The sequence below is a fragment of the Battus philenor genome, unplaced genomic scaffold (assembly GCF_028537555.1).
Source record: "Battus philenor isolate CCGP_79_NKW_IND1 unplaced genomic scaffold, ilBatPhil1.0.hap1 SCAF_15, whole genome shotgun sequence".
Taxonomy (NCBI): domain Eukaryota; kingdom Metazoa; phylum Arthropoda; class Insecta; order Lepidoptera; family Papilionidae; genus Battus; species Battus philenor.
Genome location: NW_027181677.1, coordinates 6,066,660 through 6,080,215, shown reverse-complemented (window position 1 = coordinate 6,080,215; position 13,556 = coordinate 6,066,660). Strand labels below are relative to the sequence as shown.

Genomic DNA, 13,556 nt, shown 5'->3' with positions numbered 1-13,556 from the left:
CTTACATTACACAGACCAATTATTTAAAGTACCATGGATTCTTTGAAAAAGAAATGCTACGTGTTTTCCCTAAATAAACTATCACCCCTCGTTGATGAAAACGATTTTCTCAGGGTGGGGAGTAGAATTTTAGTCTGACCTCCTATGCTACATATGACATCCACTACTGGTTCCAAAAAAGTGTCATTAATCATTTCATACTTTCATAATCGCTACATGCACGCTGGACCTCGAACTGTACTAGGTATCTTATATAAAAATATTGGAAAATTAATCGGTAAGAAGTCGATACTAGCTATATGTAAAGGTTATTTTAAGATCAGTACAACTGCGAATCAACGACAGATGGGTTCACTATAGGATAATCCAAATGAACCGTCATTTTTTGAATGACGAAGTTTTAGACGTGCCTCTAATAAAATTGTCACGATGGCAATCCGTTTAGAAGTCCGTCTTTCTGTAAGAGATGGTTGGATGACTACCCGCATACGCTGCAATAATGAGCAAAGTGGTTCTCGTCTCTACCAAATATCAAAGTAGTTGATCTTGTTCTGCTCAAAAGTAGTATGTCGTGATCTCTTCACTGGCCAATTGGTAGAGTCGAAGAAATACATCCCGTAGTTAACACAGTATTGATTGTGTCGTTACTATACGCACACAAAATAGTCTATATATAAAAGAGCCATTAATAAAATATGTGCTTTGCCTTATGCAAATTAAACGTTTTTAACTTTTCATTGAGTTAATAACTATTTATAAGAAGCCTGATGTTGGCATCATTTTTATATATATATATATATATATATATAGATAATTGACGTTTAGCTAATTTAATTTAACTCTACTCTAAGTTCCCCCTTTATTTTTTGAATTTTGACACTAGGCCTTATTATTTATTATATAGGAAATCATCATTATGATTTCGATTGAGGGTATGTTTAAACCTTTGCCCAATGTTGGGTAGGTAGGAAAATATAAAAAAGTTCCACTTGTTTTTATTTACCTACCGTCGTTTTGGATTGACGGGCAATTGCCGTGCGGCTCCCTGCGCCATAGCATCGCTACGAGCGATTCGTAGAAAATTTCCTGTCAGGTACTGATATTGTTAATTATTTTATCTAATAATTTGTGAAAAGCCGTGCTATCCTAGTATTACTTTTCTACTACTTGCAATATATTTCTCAGTTTCGCTTCTGAAAAGAACGAGCCACTCCCACCACGTCGTACCCGCTACTGCCTCCGAGCCAGGTCTTCCACTTTTCCAGGGAGACTGGTCGAAAGGTAAGTGGAGTTTTTCTCTTATCAGGCTTGACAAGGATTTTCATACTTATTCATCATACAATCCGCTAATTTATTAAACTCCAGCGAATACTAGTTGTTTCTCGTATAGTATAAATGAAAACTGCAATTTTGTAAAATTTGATTATTATATTGTTATATTATTGTTTTATTGTATTAAAAATAAATGCTGTTAATAAAATGAATAAAACATCTTAACATGGCGGAAAAACTACAATTTAAAAAAATTCTTATGACTAAAGTACATTTTCTTAGCTGTTATAAAAGAAATTAAAAATACAATAGTAATGAATATGAATTTTATTTTGATTTATATTAAGAAAGGCCCTAAGAGCGAACAAGCGAACCCGTCTATGAGAGCAAAATAAAAGATTGTTCGATGAATTTAAATTACTCGATGAACGAAGTAAATTTGCTACACCTAAAAGTCATAAACATTTTTTTCAGATTTTTATCTAAAATACAACTGAATACAAACATTTTAATTTGATATAATTTTTAACATGTCACTTTAAGACGAATACTTCTCATATGCCTTCAAAACATTGCAAGCGCTAGCCACACAGCACCAGCAACCACTGCATCTAAGTCACTTCGCACAGGACATCGCGTCATTACCAGTAGAACAAAACACTGCTAATACCCGTTCTCATGGGGCAGCCGCCAGCTCCCTAGCTGTGTACAGCGTAGGCGAACCGAGTTTGGATCCGGCCCATCCTTGGCTCGCCTGTGGTCCACGCTGCCGTCCCATGCCGCATACACGCAACATAAACACTGTATAGCTCTCCTCGGGTAGAGCGGTTTACTACGTGCGAACGTCATCGTACAACTGGAATTTGCACACAGACTCTTCATTAATTATGTTTGATCACCCAGCTCTTGCTTATGCGTAAATCAAATAAATTAATAGACATTTACTTTCCCTGATGATAAAGTTCCTGATTCATTGTTCCTATTTTTCTGAGAGTTGCTTAACTTTATTTTCTTAAGAGGTTTCTTTTTTTAGTATCCATGGTATGACGGTTGTTTAAAACAATACATGGTCTTCGATTTTTCACTGATACTTCTTCAATTTCAGACATTTTTTGTAATAATTTCTTGTTTCGACTTAACGCTTTTTTACATCGTTTATTGTCTTCATGATTTACCTTGTTAATATTTTCTCAAACTTCCATTAAAACCGATTAGAAGCAACATCCCGCATCTTCCAACGGTGTTAAGATCCTACACTCCGCTATGAGGGAGGAGTGCAGTACCGGATGTTCCACGGTTGTAATGATAACGCTGATATTTTCTTAGATATATCTTTAGCGTCCATATAAAGAATTCTTTAGAACAATAAATACAAAGAATCAAAACTAACATTTCTTCACTCACCAAATAAAAGTTTTAGTAAAACATCTGAGATAGCACAAGGTAGATTCCATGTTTATGCATAATTTTAAATAATTTCATTTACAAATGATGCAGCGATTTTACTTCGCATGCGCAACGGTAAATAAGTACTATTGATAATCGATCCAGTATCAAACGCACGTAAACGATACACTGAACTATCGGAATAAGAAATTCCATATGTTTACTTACAAGTCTTGCTTTTGGGGATGTACTGTACTATGCGGTTTATAGCCTTAGTACGTCTTATTTGAAAAAACTCTTCCATTAAGAGCTAATAAAAATTCACAATATTGAAAAAGGAAAATTAAACTTTAAGTATAAATTTAACAGCGGGATCTTTTGATACTACATTAATGTCTATAGCAACAATAATGATTGATTATTTGTAAAAGCTTTAGCTTTTATTGGGATAAACGTATAGTCATTTGCAGTCAATGTTAGTATAGTACACCAAATCGGAAAATCAAAGTTTTCAGAAATAATACAATTTTTATTGCGTAAATACCGTTTTATAATTTCAGATTACTACATCTTGAAATTTATTATTGTTTACTATACCCCTGCAGACTTTATACTGCCTGGAGATATCAACCTGTCATATTCGCATAGGAAAAAATATTTAATGTAACAAGTTTCAGTTTGCTAATTTTACACAAAATGAATAGAATTAGATGTAGAAAGCTTAAAACTTTTTGTTGACAAATGAGCTATACATTCACCTCTCAAAACTTAAAAACAATCACCCATAGATTGTCTGATGTAAAATTATATAACTAATATATTAACGTTTTCCTGATTAGTTTCAAATTAACGAAAAATATATATTTTTTGTAAATAAGCCAATTATGTAAGCTCCTTACGCAGATTCTTCCGCGGCTGTTGCAATATGCAATGAGTCCCTGGAGGCGACAAGGTAACGCAATCTGTGGTGGCAGCTGTGAATACTAAGTACCTGTAATGTATTCATTCGGGCAAAATCATGGTCTAACTGACAAGTACGGAATCCAATAAAATACAATAATACCAATCATTTTGGGTCTTTGCCCAGTAAATAATTTAACATAGTAAAATTTTAAACTCGTACAATTTACTGTTTTACGCGATTGAACGCTTAAATGTATCGTATGTAACTGACATTTGTCACAATTCACGATAACCAAATATTGGTTAAAAGCTGATTTAATTTAAATTTATTTACTATTAACAAAGATGCAAAGAATGTGCATTATTTATTAAATCTCTTTCATCGATATTTTAAAATGTATATTCCCATATAAAGTTACAACACATATCAAACATATTTAATTTCATTATTATATGGATTACATACAACTTACCCGACTTACTTTGGAACCAAAATATGTACTAGCCACCGATAAATTTGTTTTGTTGGTAATATTTAACAATATAAAAAAAAAACTTTTTTATATACAATGTCATATGATTCCAGTTATTAATCTGCTTTCATATTGTTTTATGATTTGCATCCAATATTAGAAAACAGTAAAAAAGTGGTAGTCCAACGGTAGAGGATTGAGACTTGCAACCGTAGGTCGGGATTCGATTCCCGAGGTACAATCTAATACAATTCACACTTTATCCATCAATTATATTTTTTTATTAGGATTTTTTTATTTAAGATTATTCAAGATTTATTAAAGATTTTTGATTTTATTTTATTTAAGAATAAATGCCTGACATTCATGGTAACAAATATTTTATTTGTCTTCATATAAGCATAAGGTAGGTATTACATGTTTATATCTCGATAACGATAATTCTCATAACATTCAGGTAAACACAGGCATCGTATATTATTATTATAGAAAACATCCGTGGCGGCAAATTATTCACGATTGCGTAGCGTCCGAAGACTAAAGGAGGCCCTTGGCGCCAGAGATAATAAATTTTGTAACCGAAGCATTAAAATCTCATTAGAACGTTACACCATTATTGACAGCGCCCCTACAGTTAGTAGTTAAATTTCCAGAGCGCTGACTCTGCGGTTAATGTAACGTAATGAAACAACCGTCAACTCACGAGATGGATGCATTGGCTGTCATTGCCAAAGCGCAACAAGTGAGTTCACTCGACGCATCAGAGGATCGATCGATGCAACTAATCTCTAACTAAAAGTTATCGACAGGGCGGATAGTCTGCGTAAGATGAACCTGTATTGTTCCGACTAAGAATATTTCAAATTATCTTATTTGAAATAACAAAGGCATTTGTTACACCACCGTCACTGCATATAGCAACATTACAAAATTACATTTAAAAAAACGTGTTATTTTCAAATACGTACGCAGTAACGTAAAATTAAAAAATTGTACTATTAAATACAATCTTTTACTTAATTGTACAATTTTAATTGCGCAAATTTTGATAAAAAAATATACGGTCGTGTACAATTTTTAATTATATAAATTTCAAAGACTTATAAGGTCTCTCTATCTAAGTCTTTCAACGTACATCATGCTGTTATTGCAGAAACATGTTTTCAACATTGCTATCCTTACAGAAAGAAATAATATATCTGATCTCATGTTGCGAAGCATTTTATAATTATTTAACTAAGTCTTACACCATTATACCACCAACAACATGAATATCAAAACGGTAATCAGTAACAAATATTTAAAAAAAAATTAAAATTCTATGCTTTATCTCACATTATAATATTAGTTTGTTATATTTTATAACAGGTTTATTCAAAAGGTAAACCCTTCGAAAATGTAGTTGTTCTTGAAATCTCTCCTTGATAGAACGATACATAACGAATGATGTCATTGTCAATAGAATTCTCGAAGACAATGGTCAATGTTAGCCATGTTTGTAGCATATCTAAATAGGTATCCGTGCAGTTGTAAACTAAATATGTTGCTATTATCTTTATATGAATGTCACGTTAAATTTCTTTAGGGATAAAACTCGCGAACATGAGGGCGGTCACGATATCTCTTTAGGTATTTTACACAAGCTTCCTGTATTCATGAGATACGAACTTAAATGGAATATTTCATTTGAAGAATAAACTACAGTATATACGTACGTGCATATTTTATAACTGTAATTATAATACACAGGTAAAAAAAAACATTGATTTTCTTTATTAGTTAAATATTGGAGAAAATCAGGGGTATCTTGGAAGAACTTTTGATAACTGGACAGGTCGGACGGCGTCCACAAGGCCTCGGAAACATGCGCTGGTGGGATAAGGTCTGGACCCCGCCCGATACTACTGTAGCCGGAGCAACATATAGCCGCCGATGACTGGCGCAAATGGAGTAACATAGTCCGCGCAAACTTCCAAAAAAGAACCACGATCCTCTTTACTGAGGTATACTTCTGTTTCGTATGTACAGTTTATTTAATTTTTAGAAAAGCTATTTTTATATTTGTCCATACTGTTATATTAAATTAACCTTTTAAACACCATTTAATTTTACACTTTATTATAACACAGTGATTATGTTTGTTAAGATTTGATTTTTAATTCACCTCCGTGTGTATCATTAAAACATTTTTTCGAAATATTTTGGAAAATCTCTGTACAGTTCAATCATACGCCTAAAAATATTGGACGTAGCGGTAAAATAAAAGGTCAATTTTAATTGAAATCGATTTTAACATACAATCTGTATATTAAATTATTTACTTCCGCGAATGATATCGACAGACCCTCGACGCGTGTCTCTCAACAAGTCTTGACCAACAGAGACAAGATTAATCAATAAAAGTTTACTTGCTATTTATTGGTATAGATAAGTATATGATCGTGTCGACACGATCGTGATTATGTAGAACGTTGAACAAGAAATTCTCTGTCCTGACCATAAGTGATACATTGGTTACAAAGTAGTAAATGCCTATAGTTTATATTGACTTAACTCGTCGGTCAGATGGTTCGACGATTAGTCGCACCGTCGTGGAATGTTGTAGCAAGGTCGGGTTCGTTCGTCGACCGAAGATCATCAGAGATTTCCAAGACAGAGGTATGTACCGTTTATATCTAACATACATTATGATGGCAATCATTATTGTAGCTGTGTGGTTAATACAGGAGCTTTTCACTGTCTGCCAATCGACTTACTCAAGTGAGCACATTTCTAAATTGAAAATATAATAAACATGTATATCTATTGTGAACCAAAAAAAATGTGAGTCGTTATTAAACATTATTTTTTTATGTAATAAGCAATGCAATTTCTTTATGAGAAAATTATATGAGATTAACTTCGATGTATTGGCGACAGAAGTAGTTTCCGCAATCCTTTAACCATTTAGCTAACACTTAAATCCAGAAAAAAATATGTAGCAGTTTAATGTAACTTATTACTTCATTCGAAACAAATAATTACCAGCAGAAGGTTTATTATTTATATGGGTCTTTAATAAGAGCATTCTTTCATTCAAATTCATATATCAATCTGATATCCTATGGAATCATATCATAATAATCAAATATCAACTGACTAAAATAAGTCATTTAATGATTGAAACAATATGGCCATATTATGAAGGAATTTATTCCAAAATAATTGAAAGAACTAACGGACGAAATTATAAAAAAAAATGAAAAATACTATACCAAAACATTTTCTAACGAGTGGGCAATTCATCAAGTACTTCCACGGTGTGTGTGGAGGTGGCTTTTTCTTCTTGCAGCTCCTATGCGAGTGGAGATGGTGGCACCGCTCAGGGGCCTTGCCGTGCTTGGTGAACATTCCGAGTACACCCTGATACTTCCATAGAATGTCACATCACTGGCACCACTTGGACGGTAACTACACGACACTGGCTCACTGGTCGGCGACTAGCGCTGCCAACGACTCACTAGCACAAATCACCAAGAAAAACCACTAAACTAACATCATCCGTAGTCATCGCATTCCCATCCAACGACTATACGGGCGAAGCCCCGTGCAAACGTAACTGCAAAGAAAAGAAAATAAAAAATGTAGTATAATAAGACCCACCCCAAAAATAAAACAAAAAAAACACTAAAACGAAAGTTATCAACAAGTTCGTTGATAGTGTTAGAAATTATAAAAGATGTTACGCTCAAATAAAGCTAGATCCGATTCGATTTGTTTCACTGTTCGCATTTAAAAACAATATAAAAAATTGTTGCCGTTTCATACGTAGTGCCGTTATAAAATGAAAGTAGAAGTCTGTGTCAATGTGTCACAGATGCGTATGATCAGCTCCAATCCACATACATTAATATTTCCACGTTTCATTTTTTGACAGTTATCAAATACCGACTGGTATGATGACAGTTCTTCGAATTGAGGACAGAAGGCCACTTAATCACAGTTGCTTGAAGATATCATTACGTTTTCATTTCCTCAACATTAATGATGGAAAGAACTAATTGGTGAGAAATAATTTGGTGTCAACATGCCGACTAAATCGCCAGAGCGATATGCGAAAAACAAAAAAGTAAACCAGTACTGGAGGAAGTTAATTGATGACCAAATAAAGATCGCATTGAAATATTTCATACACATCACAAGAAGTAAATCTGTTAGGACGTGGAGATTTCAAGGTAGATGTATATCATTTTCATTTTAATAATATTATTAAACGCATTGTTTTTTTTTCTACAAACTCTGGTATATCTATGTTTGTATATCTTTGTTGTTTTAAAACAAAAGATGTACGATGTAAAATAAACAAATAACAGTAGTTTTTAGAAATGTTATTCATGTATAAGATTAGGTGCATTTACTTGTACATTCAAATATGGTACGTCTACAGCGATCAGGGCGTTCACCTGTTGAGATTTTGAGATAAAATTCTGCACAACAGTGTTTTTGCTTGACACTGAAAACAGAACGTTTTTTTAGCTAATAATTTCATAATCTATGGCGCACAGTGGATTGAAACCATGGCAGGTCGGACTATGGACTATTTATGGTTTTTTCTTTTACTTTTTTAATGTCAATCGATAGACCTAGTACAGCTTAATCGAAGTTATTCTATATAATCTTTTCGTAACCCTGGTAGTTTAGGCAAAAATAAATTGTTTTTTTTTTTTCTGTAAGGAGCCGAACTAAAAGAAGTAAATTATTGCAAAGTTATAAGCATGACCTTGAGCATTACTTTTGGCGCACCGCAGGACGTCTGCCCACAAGATGGACAGACCATTTAAAAAGAGAGTCAGAAGACGTTGGATGCAAGCCGCTTCTAACCGATCCTATTATCTGTGGGGAACGCTTGTCTTGCTGGCTTATGAACAGCTAAAATGATAATTTGATTTTTTGACGGCAGACATCTATCTACGCCTAGTTGGCAAAACACTGCAACAAACTTAATACTGAAAAAAATAATGCGTAGATTAATTCATTCAGAAACATACCGGAAGCAGATTTTATATAATGAAGAAAGTTTAAATTGAAAAAACTTGTAGTGATAAAATTTTAACAGATAAAAAATATTCACAGGTAAAGAAATATTATATGTAAATATTATATAATAACAGATAAAGAAATATTCAAAAAGATAATTGAAACAAATAAGCTCAGTTCTTTTATAAATTCATTCTAAATAAAAACACAGACTTGAATTCATTTAGATCAATCATTTTAAGTTAATCTGTTAATAAAAAAGAACTAATGCACCATTAAATAATAATGGAAACTCGTGTTAGAGACGGAGGAACAAACAATCATTAATTATCCGTTTTTTCTCTCAATATCAACTGTTGTAAATTCTGTTTCTCGTAACGGCGTCTATGTATAGGCTGTTAGGTCTGAGCCTTGTACGGTGGATGACTCACTACGGGCCTAATATGGGACTGGTACAGAGCACGACCCTTCACTTACCTAAGAAAGGGAACCGGACTGGCTTTATTAATTGCAGGAACATCTTTTTTGCACAAACGAACTCGTTTCATACCACTTGGAATTACTTAGACTGCAACGTTTATGCATCTTTCTTTTACGATAATCATTTTTTTATAAAAAAAATAACGTCGTTTTGATCTAATACATCCTCAAAATTATAAATCTTGTTAAGATTTTCCTTCCCAAACTGTACCAATTTGTTACCGGAAGTAATATAATATCGGATAACAGTAATATATTACATTAGTGCAGTAATATATTACAGGCAGTACTAACCCATTGCACGCTTATTTTATAAAATGAAGATATTATTACATGATCAGAGAGCAAATAAACTCTAAACGTTAAATAGAAGCTATGAAAAAACAACGTAACTTCAGACGGACCAAGAGAAATCATTTTCTTATTATCAGATTCTTTTCGTGTTTAGTTGCGCAATATACCAACGAAACTAACTGAAAAACTTTCTCCACAAAGTAAAGATGGAAAAGGAACAGATGTGGCTGATATTCGAGCTCATCGTTTGTGTGAAACTGACCCTTGGACGAACAAAGGGGGACTTTAGGGGGAAGCGAATGTTCATTCATCTGAGTCGTGACGTCATGCCCGAGGTCATGCCCTCTCCGATTATAGTTGGCGAAGCAAAGCCAACTAAAAACTAAGAGCTCAGAAACAACTTGGTTTTCTTAAACATATTACGAGATAATGTACAATAAAAATTTAGACTGCAAGCAGTATTTGCAAGACACCAAGCAATAAAGTATGCAGTGGATTTTTATAACGTTAATGCATTTATAATGTACTTCGTATAAATGTGGTTATCTTAAAAAAAGACTCAGGTTGTATAGAATCGTCAGTGACTTGTTAGAAAAAATATAAAAGTTCTTAACTCATTTGAACAGAGAGACAAATTTTGTTAACGCTCTATAGATAACATTTATAAAGTACGTTTGGTACCTGCCGTTAAATAGTAGGGTCTGTAATGTAGCTTGTACTAGTCTTTATAGCGTTTTAGCGACATGACGCGATATATTAAGTACACTGGATATAGCACGACAAAATAAAAGAAGTCTGTATTGACTGTAGATGTCGGCTGTGAAATAAACGTTTAGATTCAACCGGTTTATACGGTAATAAAGTAGTGTGATAGTGTTTGTAACGTAATGTTTTAGTGAGGGCGTATCGATTGAATTAATGAGATGTGGGCGCACGTGTGGTCCCTGTGTGGAATTGTGTATATAGTTCCAAACGGCCGGGTTCACATTTTAAGAGCGTTTTATAGCCCCTTATTAATTTTAGAACAATACCACTGTGCTCGTTAGCCATGCAGCTTTTGGTATGATGGATGAAATTGCTTAACAATGCGAATATTTTTCGCACATATATGATTGGCAGTATCTAAAAGCCATAAAGAAATAAGATATCATGCTTTAGTTATTTTATCGTAGTCGCTTTTAAGGTGCTTGGGAATTTATATGTCCAGGCTCGGGTTGTTGTCACACAACAGACCAGTTGGTGGCATAAAAACCTTTCTATAATTGTTACTGATGTAATTCATAAAATGAATGGGGCATAAAATGGTCTTTTAACAAGAATATAAGAAAGGTTATTACACATTTAAGTTGCTATTTTGAAACTTTAAATAAAGTGTATCTAAGCTACACGCAGCTCCGAACTTTGTCTCAGTCTATAAGGGGAGGCTTATGCCCAGCGGTTGACTTCCTACGGCTGTAATGATCATGAAGATGAAATCAAATTTCATAATTAATTCGCGTCTTTAATTTTTTTCTTTGTTAACTGTTATTCTTTTTCTACTCCTTTTTTGGCACTGACGAATAAGTCGCATACATATAATGTTTCAAATTTTTGTACCTTACTACTACTTTTTGTACCTTATTATTTGTTTTCCAAGTTAAAAATAATACATTGGAAGTGATTGTTTGCAAGAACTAAGTCGAAAGGATTGTTTAATTTAAGCGACTTTAAATATTCCTCCACCCTTTAGTATGAGCAGTCCGTTCGTAACAGTATTATAGCTAAGTCATAGTTGTGTCTAATAAGTTTTAGTTAAGATTCTGCGCCTAAGTGTTTTTTCTTTGCTATAAATATTGAGTAGACCGGAGTAGACCGGAAAGTAATGTCGTTTCCGTCGATATATTTTACAGAAATATTTATTGCTTTTTACCGCTCCGGCATTGAAAATTTTTACACAAGATAGCAAAATGTTGTTGCTAACGAAGGTATATTGTTGATTAGAAATAAATAAAAAAATATTTGTTAAGAATCAACTCGTGTGAATTTAACTTAAGAAAGCGACTTTACTGTGTGACGCTGTGCGGGTTTCATTTTCAAGACCCCTTTCTGATTTTCGAACATTATATACTGCATTGAACTAATATAAGTATACATTCTGTTTCTCTGATCTGTTTAACCTATGTGTACTTATGTTTCTATGAGACATAATTCTCGTTACATTGCCACTTTAACTTACCAATTCACTGAAGGATTTTGGTTACTTTCGTTCGCCTACAAATCTTCTCATTCCTGATTCTTGTACAATATCTCTCTTGAATATAAAAAATAATTACGCGCTGTACATAACAGTCAACGTGTAGTTAAAGTACCTTTATGCAGTGTATAAATCTCTTTGAAAATAAATTTAGCAAAAATTTTAATTACATCTCGCCTAGACGCGAGATGTATAGTTGAAATGGCTGCCATTTAAACAAGTCACGTCATTGCTAAACTGCGATAACAGATGATTAAGTAGGTACAGAGCGATGACGAAGGAGGCTTGCCGCGATAAGGCGAGGTCAAACATCCAATAAAACATTATCGATGCACTGTAACGCCACTGCTGAATATAATTTGACTACTGAAGTTACACTACAATTGAAAAAAATGCTGCGAACCCAAATGTTTGATGGATATCAGATCGTTTTTCTAGATTCAGATTAACAGCGTAATATTTAGTCAATGTCACAAGAATCAAAAAAATTTAATAGTAATTGAGCTTGGTTGTAATAAATATCCATATACTAATTACACGTGTCAATTAATATTAACGGAGTATTAACACCAATCAGAATAAAAATCATTAATGTTATTGTTTTCATAATATGTATATATAGTTTTGCCGCAGGACGTTCACTGCTAAACATAAAGCTTCCTCCATATATTTCCAAAAAGAACGGTTGAAAACCGGCCTGCACAGGGCATCTTTCAAAAATCTTGGCAAGGCAGTCGACCTTCTAACTTATGGATGTATATTCTACGATGCGGTGGACAGTCCGCGGTGTTTACTTTAGAACCTTAATACTACTAACATCTCCTTCAATTGGCCAATCCTTTAGGCTTTGTTCTGTTTTTGTTTGGCTATGGATCTCCATAGTCGTGGTTAATGTCATAGAGAAAAGTATAATCCTCTTCATGAACCAGGGAGAGACTGTAAATTTTCCGTGGCCGAAGTGGGAGATCACTTTCCGAAGCATAAGTCATCATTTTAATTCGCATTGGCCGTTACCACCGTTATTATTCCTTTATAATTATTTTTTTCTCGTAACTCAGCCAACGTAGAAAAAATATAAAGTGGTAAAAAACCATTAGTAATTTTCCACTCCGGCTTGTACTTTGAGTTGGTAGCTGAAGAGTTTAAAGGTAACATAGTCAGGTCTCGCGTAACAATAATTGCTATTCCGGACAAAGCGCCTTCGAGTGCAGACGAGGTTGTTCACCCAATGGAATTAATGGCGTGTCTCACTAATGCTTTTGTTGTGTTTAATCAATGATTTTTTTCGCAACACGTAAATGACATTAAAAACATTGTATTTTTTATCGAAACCTCATAAAATCGAACGTGGCATATGCTTCGATAATATTTATAAATTGAATCAATTAGTTCGTTATTAGTATAAAAAAATATGATTAGTCATGTATATTTTTAAAGTGACTTTTAAAGCACGTGCTTTAAGATTGTGTGCGTGTGAGTTCATGTGTTTGTGTGTGCGT

At 33.6% G+C, this 13,556-nt stretch overlaps 1 protein-coding gene across 6 annotated transcripts in view; it reads right to left on the bottom strand.

Annotated features, from left to right (window-relative positions):
- Positions 1-13,556, bottom strand: part of Pde11 (Phosphodiesterase 11) — a 206,302-nt gene that overhangs the window by 112,731 nt on the left and 80,015 nt on the right. For 3 of the 6 annotated variants that reach the window (XM_068762038.1, XM_068762039.1, XM_068762037.1), the window contains one exon: positions 7,289-7,632. The exons of the other annotated variants lie outside the window; for them this stretch is intronic. In XM_068762038.1, the coding sequence (XP_068618139.1) occupies positions 7,289-7,424 (136 nt within the window). In that variant the 5' untranslated portion in view covers positions 7,425-7,632. The remainder of the gene's footprint in view (positions 1-7,288; positions 7,633-13,556) is intronic. 6 annotated transcript variants of the gene reach the window in all.